The sequence below is a fragment of the Phyllobates terribilis genome, unplaced genomic scaffold (assembly GCF_046119375.1).
Source record: "Phyllobates terribilis strain yellow unplaced genomic scaffold, ASM4611937v1 Scaffold_3__8_contigs__length_932513732, whole genome shotgun sequence".
Taxonomy (NCBI): domain Eukaryota; kingdom Metazoa; phylum Chordata; class Amphibia; order Anura; family Dendrobatidae; genus Phyllobates; species Phyllobates terribilis.
The window spans coordinates 547,884,836-547,907,481 of NW_027362763.1; the positions used below are offsets into that span (position 1 = coordinate 547,884,836).

Below are 22,646 nucleotides of genomic sequence, written 5' to 3' on the forward strand. Positions count from 1 at the left end.
GTTCAACTTCTTTCAAAAAGAAAAGGTGTAATTGCTGTAATAATTAATCAGTTTAGCAACTTGATATTTTACTTATCCACCCAAGAGATACCGGGCAATGGATTTAAAAAGTTAGGCTACAATGTCTGTGCACTTAGCCTATGGTATCTACAGTATACATTAGGAACTTTCATCAGCGTGTTGCAAAAACCATATCAGAACTCACTCCACCTTCTGACACTAGGCGTCACTACATTTCTTTTGCAGACTATGTGGGGCAACACGGGAGCAATTCTGTTTAGCATTTTGGAACTTGTGGTACTGTCCAAGCAGGGAGCTCGGGGGCTACATAGTTAATATGGTAGAATAAAGACGTATGTCGATCAAGTTCAACCGAGGGATGAGAAAGAATAAGGAGAAAAAGGTCACATGCACACTGCATGATCCAGTCTGCCCCAAAAGTGATAATCTCCACCTCCTGATTACAACTGTCCATTCACTGGACCAAACATTCTGAAAAGAACATTACACATTTACATAAGTATTTTTCATTTTCTTCTAAAAAAGCATTGAAAAGGCTTTTTTAAAAAAACATTGAGATATTGAGCCTTGGGCATGGCTACACATTATTTAAAACCCTAGCTCCCTGCTTGCAGTTGCCAGTTATACAATGGATTCATTCCCTTGGCTTTTTACCTATTTTGTTAAATTACAACCTGTGTTTAAATATTTTTGTAATCTGATTTATATGTGATGCATCAGCTCCAAATAGTCTAAACTGGTGAAGTGAGAAAAATATAGGCTTAAATTAAATTTATGGGATCAAATAACTAAAAATTGTCATGTACATATGTATTCATCCCTTTTGCTATGAAGTCCCTAAAAATTTCAGTTGCAAGCAATTACCTTTATAAGTCTCATGCTTTGTGAAAGGAAGTCCACCTGTGTGCAATCTGAGTGTCACATGGTCTGTCAGTATATACACCCCTTTTCTGAAAGGCCATAGAGGCTGCAACACCATTAACCAAGAGGCACCACTAACCGAACAACACCATGAAGACTAACGAGATCTCCAAACCAGTCAGGGACAAAACTGTTGAAAAGTATAAATCAGGGTTGAGTTCTAAAAAAAATCCCAACCTCTGATGATCCCCCAGAGCACCATCAAATCCATTATCATGAAATGGAAAGAACATGGTACTACAACAAACCTGCCAAGAGAGGGCCACCCACCAAAACTCTCAGCCCGGGCAAGGAGGGCATTAATCTGAGAGGCAGCACAGAGACCAAAGGCAACTCTGAAGGAGCTGCAGAGTTCCCAAGCAGAGACTGGAGTATCTGTCCATACGACCACAATAAGCCGTACATGCCATAGAAGTGGCCTTTATGGAAGAGTGGACAGAAAAAAGCCTTTGCTTACAAAAAAAATTGTAATGCTCCTTTTCTGTTTGCCAGAAGACATGAGTGAGACTCCCTAAATGTATGGAGGAAGGTGCTATAGTCAGATGAGACCAAAATTTAACTTTTTGGCCATGTCTGGCACCAAATCAACACAGCTCATCACCCCAAGAACACCATCCCCACAGTAAAAGATGGCGGTGGCAGCATCATGCTGTGGGGATGTTTGTCAGCAGCAGAGACAGGGAAAATGTTCTGAGTTGAGGGGAACATGGATGGTGCAAAATACACCAGTACAAATTCATGAACCAAACCTGTTTCAGTCTGTCAGTGATTTGTGACTGGGACAGAGGTTCACCTTCCAACAAATGACCCAAAGCATACTGGTAAAGCAACACTCAGTTGGTTTAATGTATAAATGTTTTGGTGTGGCCTAGTCAAAGCCGAAACCTTAATCCAATTGAAAATTTGTGGTAATACTTGAAGATTGCTGTTCACCAGAAGAAACAATCTAACTTGAAGGAGCTGGAGCAGTTTTGCCTTCAGGAATGGGCAAAATTCCCAGTGGCAAGATGTGGAAAGCTCATAGAGACTTATCCAAAGTGACTCGCAGCTGTAATTGACACAAAAGGAGGCTCTACAAAGTACTGACTTAAGGGGGTGGATGGTTATGCACACTGAAGTTTTTGTCCTATTTGTTGTTTGCTTCACAATGAAAAGAAAACCAAATGTTCACGGTTGTAGGCATGTTCTGAACATGAACTGATGCAAACCCTGAAAAAAAAACAGTGAAATTCCAGGTTGTGAGGTGGCAAAACATGAAAAATGCCAGGGGGGGGGGGGGGGGCTGGGGGAGGGGGAGGAAGTTTGAATACTTTCGCAAACCACTGTAGGTATTGCTGACTCTGGTTCACCTCTTTGCACTGCTCTTACTTAGTTTGGTATTCCCAACTTTGACTTCAGCTTATGCTTTGGCTTCTCTACTGCCTTACAATTTTGTTCCTTATCGTGACCAGCCTTCTTCTGACAGTGCTCTTTAAAGTATAACTGTCCCAGAAAAATATGAATCGATCCCAAGCTGTGATTGATCAAATACATACAGGGGCTGACACAATTGGTTCAGGATCTTGCAGAGCAGATTCAACATCATGAAGCCACTCAGTGCCAAATCGCTGCAGCACCTCTGCTGCATATTTCTGAATCTAAGGTGAACTTACCAGATTGTAAGGTTACTTCAGTTCACAGCTGCCGGTTCTCACGAGGACAGCGTGCGTGCCAGACTGCTGAACGACTGCTCATCAGTCCAACACTGGCGCTGCCCTCATGAGAATCAGCCGCTATGAACTGAGGTTACCTTACTGATGTCACCTCAGTTCACAGCAGCCAGGTCTCGTGGAGTACAGTGTGAGACCTGGCAGTGGCTGCAGCTCCAGTCTATGGAGCTTTTTTCTCTAAATGGAGATCCATACACTGGACGAAGAAGACGGGGATCGTCGTGGGACCTCAATTTGGATTACGCCAGACGATGTGGATTATTATTTTTTTTAATAAATGGGTGAAAGAGGGAATTGTTGACTTTTTTGTCAAATGAAGATTTTTTTCTGTGTGTTTTTTTCAAATTAAGATTTTTTTCCTGTGTGTTTTCTTCTTTTTACTTACTGGATTAGTAATGGGGGTGTCCGATAAATGCCTCTCCATTACTATCCCATGGGCATAATGTCAGCAGACATTACATAGCTGACATCAGGCCCACAATCCCATTACCCCATTGCCAACACACCAGGGCAATCAGAAGATCCGAGGCTAGATTCCAGAATTGGCGCATATAATGGACGCGCCATTTCTGGGGAGGCTGAGGGCTGGTCTTATTAGGCTGGGAAGGGTCCAATATCCACGGACCTTCCGGGCCTATTAATATTAGCCCCAAGCTATCTGCTTTGCATTAGCTGATTATTAAAAATAGGGAAGACCCCACTTAATTTTTTTAGGGTCCCCCATTTTTAATAACCAGCAAAGGCAAAGCAGACAGCTTGGGGCTGATATTAATAGGATAGGAAGGTCCATGGATATTGGCCCATTCCCAGCTTTATAAGACCAGCTCTCTCTGCTCTCCCTTGGCTGGTTATTAAAAATATGAATCACCCCACAGTTTTTTTTCATTCATTTATTTATTTATTAACGAGTTCAGTAAAATACACATCCAAGGCACTGCTCCACTCCTCCACTTGGACCTCAGCCTTCTGGTTCAAGAGTATTATTTTTCATTTTTTTTATTCTATGTTATTTTAAGTCATTTTCCTATCCACATTTATTTGCAGGGCAATTGTCCTGCTCTTACCCCCATTTTGCTTCATTTTACAGCCCCCTAACCATTACTAAGGCCATTTTACAGCACCAAAGTTTGGGTCCATATTGACTTATATGTGGTTCAGGTCCGGGGTCAAGTTTGGACTTAAGTTCGACAGAAACCGCACTTCCACGAGTCCCCTCATCCCTACTAAGCACCCTATATTTTTTCAAACACTATTGCTATTTATTTATTTACTGCAGGGTATTTGATTGTTATGTTTTTATATTGGGTTTTGTCTGTTTAGTGGCCAGTGTGAACATGCGCCACATGCTGCATACACACCAATTTACAGTATATTCCATTTCATCTCTTTGAGTTTTTATATTTTACAACTGCTGAACCTATAGAAAATGTTTAATACCAAAATGTGCATGGATTCTTATTGACTAATTTCTTTTTTTTTCCATTAGAAATTTCCAAGTCACAGAATGATATGACTGATAAATGCTACCTAAGCACAGATTATGGGAAGAGTGCAGAAAGAAGAAAGGAAAGGAGAAGTCATTCAGACACTGCTATCCATATAGCTAGTGAGGTAATAATTGAAGGACATAGTTAGACATGAATTATGAAGGCAACATGTATTTTTTTAGCCACTGTACACCTGTTAAAAGGTAATTTTCCACATTGAATATTCTGCTGTACTGATGAGCAGAAGACACTCAGTAGATTAATATGTAGTTTTGTTGGAACAGATTCAGTGCTGTTTTTTTCCATCAACACAAGATGGAATACTGATGGACCTCAATATAAGTAAATGGGATCTATTGATGTTCATCGTTTGTCAGATCCAGAGAGCCTTACCTGTATTTTATTGATATAAATCCTTGATTTACAGCCCTTTTTGTGTAAATGTGCATATAGAGATAACTGTCAATCACTGTGAAGGACTGCCCACTAGGCTTATAAGTGCAGAGGAGCAATTACTTTATGAGAATCTGCACAATGTTGCAAGTTAAAGACATGGCTGTAATGGCGCTGTGATACAGATTAAAGAAATCTGCTTTTGTTGCCAGGAAATCAATATGCGTACATGCCGCCCATGGCAATGACGGCATTTATGCGAAATTTCAAACAGGAGTCAGGTCACTAAACACCGGAGGCAGGCAGAGGGGCCGAGGCAAAAGCAGAAGACCCAAAGCACCTGTGCACCTAAATCTCATTACCATAATTCTTCAAGTGCCGATTTAAGAAGAACCACAAAGCGAATTTCTGTACCTAATGTATTGATTTAATCCATATAACAGTGCCATTACTGCCAAGTCTTTACTTTCACTTGCAAAATCATGCTGACATGTTCTCTTTAAATCAATCAATTCTAATTTATGCTTTCCACAAAAAATATTTTTCAATTTGTTCTATAACATGCTTCCGACAGCAAATTATTTATTATTTCTGTTGTTTTTATTATTATTGTTATTATTATATCATATTTTTTTATCACAGCTAGAAAAGTCTAAAAGTCTACACCAGCTTATTCACAAAGCCAGAGAGGAAGTACAAGAAATCAAAAATTATCCAAGTCAAAAGACAAAGGAGACTGATGACCCAAACAAGACAATGTTCTTTGGGAGTTTGAAAAGGGTATTGTATATATAAAAAGCTAAAATGCAATGTAATAAATTATAAAACAATGGAAACCACTATACTGTACTTAACAAGTATTAATTTGCTGTACATTCATTCAGGAAAATGTGTTTAATTATGATATGACACAGAAGGCCATGGTAGCACATGTAGGCCATGCAGGTTGCTTACAGTAATATGAGAAACATGTGTCCTGGCGTTGTCGTGTTGAAAACGGCTCCTAAGACATTTTAGAGAAATGGCCGTACCACTGGTTCCACCACTAAATCAATGTAACACTGAGCTGTTTGTGTACCTGGGATGAAGAGTTGAGGCATCATGCACCACACAACATTCTAAGGCTTTTGCACTACATTGGGATTTGAACCAGATTTGCAGCTACAGGTGATCCATTGACCTCACACCACCAGTTTAAAAGGCTATCCTGGAGCAAAGCAAGATGGCTGTGGTGATTGCAGTGGAAGTTTTTGTCTTGGATGCAATGATAGCCATAAAAAGGTCTGGAGGCTATGTAGGCAATGCCATAAAGAGGCCTTCACAAGGGAACATTACAAGGGAGCAAATTTTGTAGTGGCATAATATAGGGAGCCTAACCCCTATAGTCTTAATTCCAGTACATTATGACTTCAGTGTTACATTGATTTTATCATAGTACCAGTGGTACGGTCATTTCTCCAAAGTTTTTTTTAACATGGCAATGCCAGGCTGTATAATGCTCCTGCTACTGTGAGCAGTCCGCATGGTCTAAACATTCTACTGTAGCCTGCAGAATTTTTGGACTTGTTCATATCGAGGCACATCTGAGAATTCATTGATCGGCAATTGCAAAGAGAGCTGCCAGCAGCAGATCTTGATGATTTGTGTGCCCAAGTAAATTTAGTGTAGCAGAACATTCCTTAAATAACCATTAATAACCTAAATGACAGGATGCCCAGGCACGTAAGTGCGAGTATTTCTGTATCAAATATATACTGTTTTATTAGCTTAATGCCGTATTCACGGTCCGAGCACACATCGGAGTCTCAAACCGGCTGTGGGTCTCCTGACCCAAATTTTACAACTTTATAGGCATATATGAGGTTGTCAAGGTCAGGTCAGGAGACTCGCAAACAGTTCTGTGCTTGGATGGACTGTGGCACATGGACTTGAAAACAGCATTGCAAAAAAGTCTTATATTAGTATACAGTAATACATTTCATATCCAGTGCAGCTGCCCATGGGAGCACAGAAATGTTTATGATGGTTAAAGAACTACATGTACATTAGATAACTTAAAGGGGTTTTCCCATAAACAAAAGTAAATTTTAATCAACAGATCTAGGAATAATAATAATTTTTACAATTGGATGTGTTTAAATAAAATGTTCCTGTGCTGAGATAATCTTATAAATGCACCCCTGCTATCTACTATGTAATTGCTGTTAGAGCAAATACTGGACTTGGCAGTTCATATATGTCAATATATTGTTAGAGCGGATAAACTTCAATCACACAATTAGTTATAATTGACATATATCTGCCCAGACCATAGAATGGCAGACCATTTGGAAAAAATACATACACCCAAAAGAAAAAGGCCAAACAGATTGGTCATATAAGGACAAAACCATAGACATCAGATTAAAAGCCTTTATTATACAACCAGTGGTTATTGAATGGCACTGCACACAGGAGTGCACACACAGATAGCAAACATATACATATGATTAAAAACTGGAACGATTAACAATACTAGAATTGATTAACCAACCGGACCAAGAATTCTATAGAGACCAATAGTGTCATAAATCAAGGACTAGGACCATGACATTGAAATAAATCCTATATAGTATCACACTAATCCAAGAAAAGTATGTATATATAAATGTGTCCACTAGATGGCATAATGTGAACACAGTTGTGCTATCCTGATAATAAGAGGAAATTCTCCAACTGGGAATAGACTAAAGATATCCCTGTGTATTGTAGCACTCATATACACTAACAATAAAACTGGTATTGAACTATTAAGCTGACCAACTATAAGTTGTGAACGGTTGTGGAGATGCTGCAAAGATAAGTGCCCGCACAATAATAAAGGATATATATTACTACTTTGTCTAAATAGAAACAAACCAGCAAAAACCTCATACAACCGGACAAACAAGTAATGTACTGTTGATCATGCTAGGGTGAATGTGATACAAAGAGAGAGTCAGATAAAGAATCCATGTCCACTGCCTCACTATTTCAGATCAAGAAAATGCCGATGGACAGGAAGCACAAGTAGATACTCATGTGGTCATTCATACAAAAGGGGTAAATGAAATGAAATACCTAATGGTCCAGAGGACTGTGCGTGGCACGTCAAGACCCCGAAGTGTGTTTTGGATGCTGCTCATTTGTCATCCCCTGACAAAGGAGCAGCATCTGAAATGCGCATCGGGGTCTTGGCTCTTATTATCAGGATAGCACAACTGTGTTGACATTATGCCATCTAGTGGACACATTTATATATACATACTTAGTGTGATACTATATAAGATTTATTTCAATGTCATGGACTTAGTCCTTGATTTATGACACTATTGGTCTGTATAGAATTCTTGGTCCGGTTGGTTAATCAATTCTAGTATTGTTAATCGTTCCAGCTTTTAATCATATGTATATGTTTGCTATCTGTGTGTGCACTCCTGTGTGCAGTGCCATTCAATAACCACTGGTTGTATAATAAATGCGTTTAATTTGATGTCTATGACCAATTTGTTTGTTTTTTTTCTTTTGTGTGCATGTAACGGCTGTGTCTGACCGTACAGGAACATGGTCTGATCATATCACATCTCCTGGACAGGGGAGGAAGCAAAAGAGTATACAGATATTACAGCAGGGGATCACAGCTGATTCTTTCTTTGAAGTAAAATATTGTTTAAAAACAGGCTGGGAAATGTTTTACCTCACAGAAAGAATCAGCTGCAATCCCCTGCTGTCCTGTCTGTATACCCCCACCCAGGAGCTGTGGTATGATCAGACCATGTTCCTGTATGATCAGACACAGCCATTATATAGCACATAGCAGGGGCACATTTATAATATACTTTTGTTCATGGGACAACCCTTTAAGGCGATTCCTCAACTTCAGGCCACATTCAGATGGACATAATGTGGCTCATTTTAGAGTCTGGATTTGAACCACAACACCTGAGCCCTGACCTTAGATCTTCATGCGGTTCTATGGTGTTCAGTTCACTTTTTGATGGGGGAGTCTGGGTCTTGTGGCTTGGACATATTATATCAGTTGAGGGGTATGATGAGCAGTTGAATCTGCTTATATCCATTGAAAGCAAAAGCGCTTAAGGGCAGACTGCCTATTTGGAGACCCCAACCTTAATGAGGGGGTCTACTATTTTTAGATTAATAATGTTTAATCCCATCTAATTGAGAATGACAACTTTTTAATATACCCAGCGTAGCATAGATTGGGTTCATTTGCATTCATTTCTCAGCTTAGCGCAAGATTATGTCTGTACCAGTTTTTTCTTACATCTCAATGTACACAAGAAGGTTCCCATTCACTGATAAAAACATTTATAGAACGGGAAGGAATTAGAACACAAGTTCTTATCAAGATTTTGCAAAGGTTTTCATTTATAGTGATTAGGCTCAATTACTTAAAGGGAATCTGACACCAGGTTTTCGCTCTCCCATGAGCTTTCTGCCTATGCACAGTGTACACAGAAAGCTGCCAAACGGTGATGGGGATGGGGTTATACAGAGCTCATGAATATGGAGGATGACAGGGCAACTGGTTTACTAGACTTCTAGTGATAATTACATACTTATATTCTTGCCAAGTTTGAAGTTCTGTAGAGAAGACTGTACTACTAGGTTTTGATAAAAATGCAAATGATGCCAAAATACTTTGTTTGCAGCCATTCTCATCTTTCACTAAACATATTATACTAACATCTGGCCACTGAATTTTTAGTAAAAAAAAAAAACACAAAAACTGAAACCTTTCCTAAACCAGTCCTAAAACACTGTGTTTAACTACTCTTCACACAAGTTTATTTCATGGTACGTACAAATGGAGTGCAATACCCAGAATCACCAAGTGTCTCACAACTCGATCTTACAGCCTCGTAGACATATGAATATCCTAGAATCCCAAGGCACCAGAGAATAATCCTTAAAAAGTTAGATATTTATTCCATTATATTAAAAAAAACTGAATAATAGGAAGACAAGACAACGTTTCTGCCATATCTGGCTTTTCTCAAGTATAAAAATAGAGCTATGATGCACAGATAACATGACAATGCTTTAAATGTAGCGGGTGAAATAAGTATTGAGCACGTCATCAATTTTCTAACTAAATAGATTTCTAAAGGTGCTATTGACATGAAATTCTCACCAGATGTCGGTACCAACCCATCCAATCCACACTGGCAAAGAAATCAAACCATAGATGTACATAAATTAAGTTATGTGCAAAAATGAGAAATGACACAGGGAAAAAGTATTGAACTCATGAATAAAGAGAGGTGCAAAAAAACATAGACTGTCATGACACCAGCTGAAATCTATCAGTGATTAGAAAGCAATGTTGCCACTTAGTGAAAAATAATATCAGCTGATTCAACTGATGGCCTATAAACTTATTATCACACAAAAAAACATCTCATGATGGGTAAAACCAGTGAGTTATCTCAACACCTTTGCAACCTTAGTGTTACAAAACATACTGATGGCATTAGTTACAGAAGAATTTCTAAACTACTGAAGGTTCCAGTGAGCACTATTTGGGCCATAATCTGGAAGTGGAAAGAACTTAATTTCACCATAAACTGGCCATGAACAGGTGATTCCTCCAAGATTTCAGACAGAGGAGTGAAAAGAATTATCAAGAGTTGTCCAACAGCAAAGCTACAGAAAGATCTGGAATCAGCAGGTACAATTGTTTCAAAGAAAACTCTAAGTAAGCACTCACCCTCCATGGCTTGTATGCACGCTTACCACGCAAGACTCCATTGCTGAACAAAAAGTATGTTCAAGAGAGCGTTTAAAGTTTGCTCAACAACATTTAGACAAGCCTGTCAAATACTGGAAGGATATAATTTAGTCAGATTAGACCAAAATTTAACTCTTTGGATGCCATAATATACACCATGTTTGGAGGTCAAAGGGCACTGCATATCATCCCAAAAACACCATACCAACTGTAAAGTTTTTAGGTGGGAACATCATGGCTGTTTTTCACGATACGGCATCGGCAAACTTCATGTAATTGAAAGGAAGGATGAATGGACAAATATACCAAGACAGTCTTGATAGAAATCTGCTGCCATCTACCAGGAAGATGAAGATGAAACAAGGGTGGTCATCTCAGCAAGACAATGATCCCAAACACGCAGCCAAGGAAACTCTCAATTGGTTTCAGAGAAGAAACTAAAGCTCCTAGAATGGCAGAGCCAATCGTCTCACTTGAATCTAATAGAAAATATATGGGAAGAACTAAAACTCAGAGTTTATCAAAGTTGCCCACAGAACTTTCAGTATTTGAAGAGTGTTTGTGTGAAAGAATGGGCTAAATTCACACCTGAGCAATGCATGCAACTAGTTTCTCTATACTGCAGACACCTTAAAGATGTTATCATTAAAGGCTTTTGTATGAAGCGTGTTCAGTACTTTTTCCTTGTGTCATTTCTCATTATTACATATAACTTAATTTATGGACATCTATGGTTTGATTGCTTTGCCTTTTGGATTGGATGGGTTGTTACCGACATCTAGTGAGAATTTTATGCCAATAGTACATTTAGAAATATATTTATTTAGAAAATTGGTGACTTGTTCAATACTTATTTCACCCAGTGTATGTCTCTACTGATTAGTGGGCTCTACCTCTTCTTCCTCCTCATGGTCCATTCCGGTTGTCATGATAGCAACTTGATGATGGCACATTTAATAGATGATCATTTATTAAACATACCGTAATTACTACTAAACCTTAGTTATTGTTATTATTTATTATTATAGCACCATTTATTGCATTGTTAACGGAACTTATAACCTTGTAGCACCTAGTGTAAATGCAACCTCAGAGACTTCCCAACGCAAAATTCATGAGGTCGACTCTTCTGTATTTATCCCATAAGCTGTCTAATCAATGATTAATATGTTGGAGAATGTACTTGAACAATATGGAAGTTCTGACTTTTGGATCTTTTTCAGTCAAGCATGACCAGCATCAACAGTGTTGGCACTGATGTGGGCAGTGACAATGGAAGTGTAACTGGAGAAATCGAACTTGCAATTTCATATAACCTGAAGACCTGCACTCTGGAGATCTCAATCAAAGCATGTAAAAACTTAGCTCATGGGGAAGAGAAGAAGAAGAAATGTAATCCGTAAGAAGTATACTTACACTATACGTACTGCAAATGTTCCCTCTCTGAATATTTCTGTATATGAACTGTATTAGTACTGAGGTCAACAAGGAACAAATAGTGTTACAATTTGTGTTTTTACTAGAGATGAACGAATCGATTTGATGCAAATTTTCTTTGAACAAATTACCTTAAATGGCTTCTGCCATATTATACGTTGCAGAATATTGCATCAGATAGAGAAGGATCAGGTATAACCTCAGGCGAGGCTGGCCTGCTTCTCCATAATGTCTTGTAGCTATACAATGGTATAGCACAGATAACAAGGAGGCACTATCATACCTTGTATAAAACTTGAAGCTGGAAAATCAGAAGCCATTTTTTGGTGAATCTGGATAGTGAGAGGACTTCACAACACACAATTGAGCCATAAAGATACAGAGTGGAAGTCATAAAACACTGAAGAAACTGTACAGTGTGTGACAGCACAACAGTGAAGATAATTAGTGTGTGAAAAACAGGCAGTTGGTTACTATCCATTTACCCATAGGCATTGTATATTTAACCCTTTTTTGACATGAGGCGTAATAATACGTCTCTGTGCCCTGGGCCTTAACGACCAGGTACGTATTATTATGCCTCAGCGATCGCGCCCGCACTGAAGCTGTGTGGTCACGATCGCCGCCGGGTGTCAGCTGATTCTAACAGCTGACACCCGGAACTCTGTGCCAGGAGCGGTCCCGCACTGCTCCTGGCACATGAACCCCCGAAATACTGCGATGGAAGTCGATCGCAGCATTTCCGGTGAAGGCAGAGGTAAGAGAGCCCATCTTACCTTGGATCGGAGATCCCTCACTGTCAGCACTGGGTCCCGATCGTTGCCATGATGACCCAATGCCGTCATCACGACTCGGGGTCATCAGACATCAGCAAAAATTAAAGTCCCATATTGGGACAAAGTGTAAAAGTGTCAGAAAGTGAAAAAAAAGTGAAAAAAATTGTAAAAATATACAGTATATATAAAAAAATAATAATAATCCAACAAAAATATATATATACTGTACCCATAAATAAATATTGTTATGAAAAAAAGAACAATAAAAGTACACAGATTTGGTATCGCCACATCCGGAGCGACATGACCTATAAACCTGTCCCTCTAGTTAACCCCTTTAGTGAACACGGTAAAAAAATAAAATAAACAACAAAGCAAAAAATGGTTCTTTACTAGTGATGAGCGAGTATGTTCTGTTAACCCTTTCGGCGAGTATGCTCGGGCCGAGCACCGAGTAGTTACAGCTGCTCAGTGTTATGTTTGAATCGCTCCCGTGTGCATGATTTGCGACTGTTTGACAACTTTAATACATGTGAGGAATGTGTAAGAAATAGACATTCCTCACATGTAATAAAGCTGTCAAACAGTCGCAAATCATGCACACGGGAGCGATTCAACCATATCACTGAGCAGCTGTAAATACTCGGAGCTCGGCCCGAGCATACTCGCCGAAAGGGTTAACAAAACATACTCGCTCATCACTATTCTTTGCATCAAACTGCTGAACAAAAAGTGGAATAAAACGTGATTAAAAAGACTAATGTAAATAAAAATAGTAAAGCTGAAAACGTCATCTTGTCCCGCAAAAAACAACTCACCACACAGCTCCATCAGCCGAAAAATAAAAATGATATAGCTCTCAGAATAAAGCGATGCAAAAAAAATTATTTTTACAAAAAAATAGCTTTTATTGGGTAAAAGCACCAAAACATAAAAAAATAAATAAATGTTATTCCTAGAAACGTACCGACCAGAAGAATAAAGCTGCATTAGTGTGTGACAGCTGCCAAACATAAAAACCCGATATAAATCTGGTATCGCTGTAATCGCACCGACCCAAAGAATAAATTGTCTAATCACTTATACCGCAAGAGGAGCGGTGTAAAAAATAAACTGTAGGATTAGTGTTACGGTTAGGATTAGGGTTGTTTTAGGGTTCGGGTTAGGGTTGTCTTAGTGTTAGGGTTGTGTTAGGATTAGGGTTGTGTTAGGGTTTGGGTTAGGGTTGTGTTGGGTTAGGGTTGTGTTAGGGTTAGGATTGTGTTAGGGTTAGACTTGTGTTACGATTTGGGTTAGGGTTGTGTTAGGATTATGGTTGTGTTAGGGTTAGTGTTAGGGTTGTATTAGGGGTTAGGGTTGTATTAGGTTTAGAGTTAGGGTTGTGTTAGGGTTGGGATTTTTTCAACAGTAAAAAAAAAATGATGACGATATGGTGACTAGTGTTGACGCAAGTGCTCGCTACTTGAGTTTGCATTGGTGCTCGGGTATGCACCGAATATCGCGGGTGCTCGAGTGACATGCTTGAGTCTCCACCCCATATGTTTGGCGGCTGTTATACAGACAAATAAAACAAGTGGGGATTGCCAGCCATGCACGGGCAATGCAAGCATATTTTTTTGGGTGTCTAACAATGTGGGGCATGGACTTGAGCATGTAACTCGAGCACCCGCGATACTTGGTGCATGCCCGAGTACCCGATGCAAACTCAAGTAGCGAGCACTTGCACTCAAGACTAATGACAACTTATTCAATATGATGACCTAATGTTATCAAATTCTGTGTCGTACCTCTGGGTTCAAAATGTTCATTATACCCCTTGATAAAATCCTTGAGGGGTCTAGTTTCCAAAATAGGGTCACTTGTGGGGGATTTCCACTGTTTAGGCGCATCAGGGGCTCTCCAAACGTGATATGGCGTCCGCTCTCGATTCCAGACAATTTTGCTTTCAAAAAATCACACAGTGCTCCTTACCTTCTGAACCCTGTCGTGTGCTCAAACAGTGTTTTTTCCCCACATATGGGGTATGGGCGTACTCAGGAGAAATTGCACAACAGTTTTTGCGGTCCATTTTCTCCTCTAATTAATTAGAGGGCTAAAGGATCATTTTTGGTGGAAGAAGTTCGATTTTTTTATTTTCACGGCTCTACTTTATAAACTTCTGTGAAGCACCTGGGGGTTTAGGATACTCACCACACATCTACTGTAGATTAGTTCCTTGAGGAGTCTAGTTTCAAAAATGGGGTCAGTTGTGGGAGATTTCCACTGTTTAGGTACATCAGGGGCTCCCCAAATGCAACATGGCGTCCTCTAATTATTCAATCAAATTTTACATTCAAAAAGTCAATTGGCGCTCCTTCCCTTCCGAGCCCTGTCGTGTGCCCAAACAGTGGTTTTCCCCCACATATGGAGAATCGGCGTGCTCAGGAGAAATTGCAAAACAAATTTTGGGTCCATTAACCTACAGATTAACCCCATATGTGCAAGTTAATAGAGTTTTTGCTGGTGACAGGTTACCCTTAAGCGTCATAGTATCAAGGTGCAAATGTGCTTTTATGGTGTTTTCTTTTAATTCTAGGTACGTGAAGACATATTTACTTCCTGATAAATCTCCAATCAGTAAAATGAAAACTAGTATTAAGAAAAATACAGTTGATCCATCATTTAATGAATGTTTGAAGGTAAACTGCACAAATATGAGTAATGACAACAATGTGTGAGTCATCTGTAAGTCCAGGGTATATTGTTGTGTGATGTCATTTTTATGAAATAATAGATAAAAGATGCAAACTTTCAATATATCCTAGGGCATTTCCTCAGACATATGACTCGCCCAGGGGGATATGGGGTACTCGGTACCCGGGCCTTTACCTTCTTGGGAGGTCACGGCAGTCGGCTCCCGGGCCCGTACTCTGGGGTCACTCTTTAAAATGGGCTTGTTACTTGAAGGGATGAATAACAGTTTTGTCTCGTGACGCCACCTGTGGTTCCCGGTAATGGGTACCGGCGCTGCTGCAGACCTCTGGAACAGATGTTAGGGCAGCTTGATTGGTGCGGCTCTCCACAGGCAGAGCACAGCTCCAGGGCAGTGTAAGTGCAGATGGTGATGCTGGGCGTTGTAGTGCAGGAGCGATAGCGTGGTAGAAATAACTGACAGAAGCAATGGGGTGCAGTCATCCGAGTTTACTCACAGTTATTTAGGTTCTTCAGGTGGCACTGTACAGGTGTCAGCCTCCCACGTTGCGCTGCGTTTACCAGGCAGGGGTTCAGCACTCCCTCAAGGATATCAGAAGCACTTAACGGGACCCCCTTTCTGTATGTTCCTTTCTTAGCCGACTTCCCGCGCTGGGTCTTCTCCCTCCTGCCCTGTGCCCCACCACACAAAGTCCCGATCGGGTACCCTGAGATCCCTCTGAGCAACTTAAAGTTCCCGGACCTGACTTGGTGCTCGTTTTGGCGGCTTAGGTGTGAAAGTGGAAACTGCACCCTGAAAGTGCAGAAGCCTCCGGTTTTCCAGCCGAGACTTGAAGTAACTCGGCTAGTCAAGGGACCGGTGCCCTTCTTGCGGCCCGATCCCTCTGACGATTGGCAGATTCGGGCGTACGGGTGCCGTCCTGCACTCACTGTACCCCCTGGGATCCCTTCTGTTACTGGAGCCTTTCTCCTCCGCTCCCCTCTCACTTTTGGGCCTCTCTTACTGGGCCCCAGTCCGGAGCAGAGCTCCTGAAGAGACTCTGCTCCTCAGACTGCTCCTCTCCTCTTCTCTCTCCCTGGAGCTGACGCTCCCCCTGGGCCGGGGGGTGCTCGGCAGCCGGGCCTCTGCGTATGCTGGTGCACTTTTGGACTCTCCCCAGTGAGCGGGTATAGGGCCTCCTGATCCGTGGCTTTTCTCGCTAAGCTTCTGGCCTGCCTGGAACTAGGCCTAGCTTGGTTACTGTCTCTCTCTCCCTTGCGCCTGCTGACCAGGTGGTAGGGCCTCCTCTTTGGAGATCACTCTCCCTGGATGCTGGGGCCTCCGTGACTCCTAGCCCTGGTACTGTAGTCAGCGTTTGGCAAACCTGGGACCTGTAGTCCTCCAGGGGTTCCGGTGGTCCCTAATGGGTGTAAAGAGTCCCTGTAGGCGTGGACCCGGTGTCCGGTATATATCTCGGGGTGAGCCTGGTATGCTCCTCTGCCCCCTTGCTACTTCTTTCTTCTTTCTTCTCCTCTCACCTTCAGCCCACTCAAGGCCCTCTCTAGGCTTCACCTCGTGCTGTAGGTCTTGGCTCGCCTAAGCACAGCCGTAGCGTGCTGCTCTTTGCTGCTCTCTGAGCGTCAGCACGCTCTCAGCTCTAAACTCTGAGCTAAACTGAGCTGCCTGGCTCCACCCTCCCTATATATATCCCAATCAGGGCTCCCGCTGCTGGTCTGAGGTGGTAGGGTGGAGGTGTGTGAATGTGTGAGGGCCTCTTGTGGAGAAGTCCATCCATGCACCCTTCTGGGTTCTGTGGCACCAATGCACAGCAGGGCGCCACATTCCCCCCTAGTAAAACTCAGTACTCCTGGACTGAAGCATTTTTCAAAAACAGGTTTTAACAATAACATTTCTTCCCTTTACGGGAGGCACTTTTCTTAAATGTTACAGGTAACAAAAATAACAAGTATAATAATTATAATAACATTAAAGTTACAGCAAATCCCGTAACCTGGTGTCCATTTCACCGATAAAGGAACATGAGGGAATCGCCTGAAAACCCTCAACGTAGGCCCTGGGCGTGGCTAGAGGGCATAGGTGATCCAGGTGCTGGACCACGTCTTCGGCCACGCCAAACGGGTTTTTGTTCCGTGGTCACTTAAGGGGCACTCCAGGGAGTGCAACTATGTACATGACAGTTTTTGGGCTTCTCACAGTCCTCAGCCACCGAGTCCTTTATATAAACCCTTAAGGGTTGCTAAATAAACACATATCTTTCAGTTTATACAATAAACATTATGCAATACCCTACTGGGTAACTATTTATACTGCAGGTATTTTTAACTTACTCCTTATACCTGACAGGGGTCTGACCTTTGATGCTACGCGATGACCTACGTAGTACGGGGATGCGTGTAGTGTGGATACTTGCGCTATTTTCCGCTCTATGTGTTGGTGGACTGCAAGACTGCTTTAACCTCTCTACGGGACTGGCAAGTACACTGGTTACTGGGCCTACTGGCTCTGCTTCTACTAGTGATCCTTCTTCCGGGGATTCTTCTTGAACAGACTCTTCTGGGGCACTTACAGGTCTTACTTGCAGTGGAGAGTCTTCTGGCTGTTGGTAGAAGTGTAGCACAGGTATTATTACCGCTCCATCCAATTGAGGCCAATCTGCCAGGAAATCTCCTAAGACAGTATGGAGTACTTCTTCTTTAGGCTCCTCCGGTACGGTGAGAGGCACTTCCTCCTGGGGCTTCAACAGACTTGGGCACAACTTCAGATGGTCTCTTGATACCGTTGCAGTTGTTCTTCCTCTGTCTTTGCTAATTAGACAGGTTTTCCTATTATCGAATCTGGAATTCAACACAGTATAAGGTTCTCTTTCCCACTGGTCATCAAGTTTGTGGTTTCTCCTTTTTCGTTTCAGCACAACTTCTCCCGGTGTTAAGGGTTCTGCTGGTGCACTCTTGTTGTACTGTGCTTCCTGTTTGTCTCTTACCCTATTCAGACTGTCTTCGACACAGGCCTGTACTCTCCTGCACTGCTCCTGTCGAGTCGTATCCCAGTCTTCAGTGGACATATCTGCTTCGGGTTCTACTACTCCAAGCTCCAGGTCCATGGGCAACTTTCTGGGTCTTGCTCTCATGAGGTACGCTGGAGTACAATTAGTGGAACTCACAGGTATGTGATTGTACAGATCTACCAGGTCAGGTAGTTTGTCTGGCCACTGATTTCTCTCCTCTAGCGGTAAGGTCTTCAACAGGTCGATGACTATGTTATTCATCTTTTCACATAACCCATTGGTTTGGGGGTGGTACGGTGTAGTCCGGATCTTCTTACACCCGTACAAATGGCAGAGCTCCTTGAACAATTCGGCTTCAAAGGCAGGGCCACCTGCTCCGGGTATCCATGGGGCCTGCAGAAGTACGCTTGAAACGTCTTTGCCACAGTCTCTGCCGTCAGATCCTTGACGGGGGCTACCACCAGGAACCGGGAGTAGTGATCCACCATGGTCAGGGCATACGAGTAGCCTGACCTGCTGGGTGACAGCTTAATGTGATCCAGAGCGACAATCTCCAGAGGCTGGGTTGTCTTGATGGACTGCATGGGTGCCTTCTGGCTGCTGTAGTCTTTTCTTCTGAGGCTACAGGGTCCACAATCCCGGCACCACCTTTCTATGGAACTCCGCATTCCAACCCAATAAAACCGATTCTTCAGGAGGGTTTCCAGCTTCTTCCAGCCAAAGTGCCCTGCTTGATCATGGTTGGCCTCCAACACCATCTGGATGTCTGTCCTGGGCACTACGATCTGCCATACCATCTCATGGGTCCTAGGGTTGACATACCTTCAGCACAGCTTCTCTCTATAGATGAACAGCTGGCTTCTCTCATTCCACAGTTGATTGGCTTGTGGAGACGCGTCCTTCTCCAGGGAGCAACCTTCCTGGGTTATCAGTTCTTTGATATGGCTGCCAACCGGGTCGCTGTCCTGGGTCTCCTTCCAACTGTGGTGAGGCAAAGGGTTTAGTGTCTTACCACGATACCTCCTGGAGGTGCGTTGCTCGTGGACCATCCTATTTCTGTGGAAGGCAGGTAGCTCAATCTCCTCCAGGTCATCCACTTCTTCTTCAGTATCCGACTAGTGCGGCATTCTGGATAGGGCATCGGCATTGGCGTTCTTGTGGCCTGCCCGGTACTTGATGGTGAACTGATAGTTTGACAGCCGGGCCATCCAACGCTGTTCCATGGCTCCCAACTTAGCTGTCTCTAGATGAGTCAAGGGGTTGTTGTCAGTGTAAGCCGTGATTTTACTGGAGGCCAAGTAGTGCTTGAATCGTTCAGTGATGGCCCAGAACAAGGCCAGGAATTTCAACTTAAAGGCGCTATAGTTTTCCGGATTTCTCTCGGTCGGACAAAGCTTCCTGCTAGCATAGGCGATCACCTTCTCCTTGCCATACTGCTTCTGACTCAACACAGCTCCTAGTCCCTCGTTGCTGGCATCAGTGTACAGCAGGAACTGTTGGCTGTAGTCAGGGTAGGCCAGGATTTCTTCGCCGGTCAGGATCTCTTTCATCACTGCAAAGGACTCAGCCTGCTCTTTACCCCACTGGAAGGGGGGGTTCTTGCCTCTGTGGGACTGTCCTACCAGGAGATCTTGCAAACATGCTGCCTTCTTGGTGTAGTCCTTTACAAACCTCCGGTAATACCCGACCAGTCCCAGGAACTGACGTACCTCCTTGAGATTCTTCGGTTCCGGACATTTCTGGATGGCAGTGACCTTCTCCGGGTGCTACTCCTTCTGGACTGACGATGTGCCCCAGGTACTGAACCTTCTTTTTGAGCAGGTGGCACTTGGAAGGCTTCAATTTCATCCCATACTGGGACAACGACTCAAATACCTCCGCTAGGTGGTTCAAATGGTCCTCATAAGTCTTGGAGTACACTATCACGTCATCCAGGAATAGCAGCACGGTCTCAAAGTTACGGTGTCCCAAACAGCACTCCATCAATCTTTGGAACATTCCCGGGGCGTTGCAGAGTCCGAACGGCATACTGTTGAACTCGCAGAGTCCCATCGGGGTAGTGAAGGCAGTCTTCTCTCGGTCCTCCTCAGTAACTGCTACTTGCCAGTACCCACTAGTGAGGTCAAGGGTAGAGAAGTAATTTGCAGACTTTAGTGCAGCCAGGGATTCCTCTATACGGGGCAAAGGGTATGCATCCTTGTGTGTTATGTGATTTATCTGTCTGTAATCTACACACATCCTCATGCTTCCATCCTTTTTCCTGACCAGGGCCAGGGGAGCTGCCCAGGGGCTACAGCTATCTCTTATTACCCCTGCCTTCTTCATGTCATGCAACATTTCCTTCGCTTTCTGGTAGTGTGCTGGTGGTATGGGCCTGTAACGTTCTTTGATGGGTGGATGGTCATCTGTGGGTATATGGTGCTGTACCCCTTTAATCCTCCCAAAATCAAGAGGGTGTTTGCTGAATACCTGTTCGTATTCCTGGACCACCCTGTATACATCCTTGTTTTTGATGGACAGGAGTGGCGTCAGTCCCAACATGGAGCTGTTGACACCAATCCTCCAACTGAGCTTCGGAGTCCTTATCCTCCACTGTATCTGGTGGGGTCAAGGATTCCACTGTGTGTATGGCGTTGTTATCCACAGTATACAACCTGGCAACAGTGGCGTATCTTGGTAATTTAACTTCATCCTCCCCGCAATTTAGGAGATGTACGGGTACCGTCCCATTGCGTACATCAACCACCCCTCTGGCAGTTAAGAGTGTAGGTCTGTGCTCTGAGCTAATGGGCTCCACTACCACCTGGTAGTTCTGTCCTTTAAGACCTATTGCTGCTCTACACCAAATCAGCATTTCACTCATCGGGGGAATCACAATGGGTATCGGGTCTGTCACCCGTACATTACCAATTTCACCACCTGTTAGCTTTACCTGTTGCTGGTACATAAGGGCTCGGATCTCTTTCTGGAGCACCCTCCTCTGCCCTGGCTTGGCGGTGTCAGCAATCTGTTGGAGCAAAAACAACACTTCTCCCAAACAGTTACCGACAATATTTGTACCAAGTATCATATACAAGTCTGTATCACCAGGATTAGTCTTCACTACAATTAGTCCCTGGTCCTTCATTTCCACTCTTCCCACCTTTACTGCCACATCCTTAACCACGACTAGGTTAAGGGGAAGGCCATTGGAGGCATACACGGAAAGGTTTGGATCTGGCGGGTGAAGTTCGTCTATGGACCAGAACCCTTTGTAGAGGACATCAGGCATGATGGTTACCTGAGATCCAGTGTCCAGCAGGGCAGGTGTCGCGATGCCATCCAGCACAATTGACAGGAAAGGTCTTCCTCCCACGAACCGGTGGTACCAGTTTGATGGGCCTGGTTGGTCTACCCTTGGGTGTCGGCCCTCGGCCCCAGTGTTTTCTCGTTTAAAGGACAGTTCCGCACTGTGTGGCCTGCCTGGTGACAGCGGTAGCAGATGAATTCTCCTGGAGGGTGACGTTGGTCGTTGGTCTTCCCACGGGGTGGCGTTGTCCTCCTCCGGGGTGGCGTTGTCCTCCTACGGGGTGGCGTTGTGCTCCTTTTTCTTCTCATCCAGGGGACATCCTCCGGGCCAGTAGGATCCTTCCCTCCGGCTCAGGCTCTGTCTGTAGCTGCAGGGTGCTCAGGACAGTGGCCAGGGTTTTAATTAACTGGCACACTTCAGAGCGCATGCTGTCCAGGTCGCTAGGAGTCACTTTTTGCATTTTTGTTTCAGCCGTTAATGAAGGAGCAGTGGGTGCTGCGGGCACTGGGGTGGCCCCACCCTGGTAACGCTGGATAGCAGTATCTGTTGTTTCCAGGGGCTGCAGACCCTTTATAGCCATGTCCTTAAGTGTGTCAAAGGTGGCATCTGGATGATCTAAGGCCCACCACCATACAGTTCTGCTCTCCTCCTGGGACCTCAACCCCCGGATGAACTGTTCCGTCAGCATTTTATTTTCATTTTGTATGCTGGCTGGACTAACCTGTTTCAGGGCCCGCAGGGCTTCCTGTAAGTGCCAGGCGTAGTCCCGGACACTGTCCTCAGGTTTCTGGACACAGTGGTAGAACCTCATCCGGAGATCTGTCTCAGTGCGGTTTTCAAACACAGTTTGCAGTCTCTTAAAGATGATGGATACTGATCCCTGGTCTGCGGCTGGCCAGGTTTCAGCTTCCCGCTCTGCGGCACCAGTCAATTGTCCAAGTCTCTGTTTGCCAGTCATAGAATACATGTCCAGTACACCGCATATTTTTCTCTTGAATCCAGACAGGGTGTCTGGTTTGCCATTATACTGGGGAAGCCATTTTGCTCCAGGGATATACGGCAGGGCCATGGGTATCAACGGAGTCACGACCCCTGCTGGTGGAGCAGCCGCTCCGGCCTGTGCAGCGCCGGGCGCAGGTTGGGCATC

The 22,646-nt window shown here is 43.4% G+C and overlaps 1 protein-coding gene across 5 annotated transcripts in view; it reads left to right on the forward strand.

Annotated features, from left to right (window-relative positions):
- Positions 1–22,646, forward strand: part of SYTL3 (synaptotagmin like 3) — a 250,595-nt gene that overhangs the window by 180,877 nt on the left and 47,072 nt on the right. For all 5 annotated transcript variants that reach the window (XM_073671356.1, XM_073671357.1, XM_073671358.1 and 2 more), the window contains 4 exons: positions 4,138–4,262; positions 5,174–5,311; positions 11,525–11,700; positions 15,090–15,192. In XM_073671356.1, the coding sequence (XP_073527457.1) occupies positions 4,138–4,262; positions 5,174–5,311; positions 11,525–11,700; positions 15,090–15,192 (542 nt within the window). The remainder of the gene's footprint in view (positions 1–4,137; positions 4,263–5,173; positions 5,312–11,524; positions 11,701–15,089; positions 15,193–22,646) is intronic.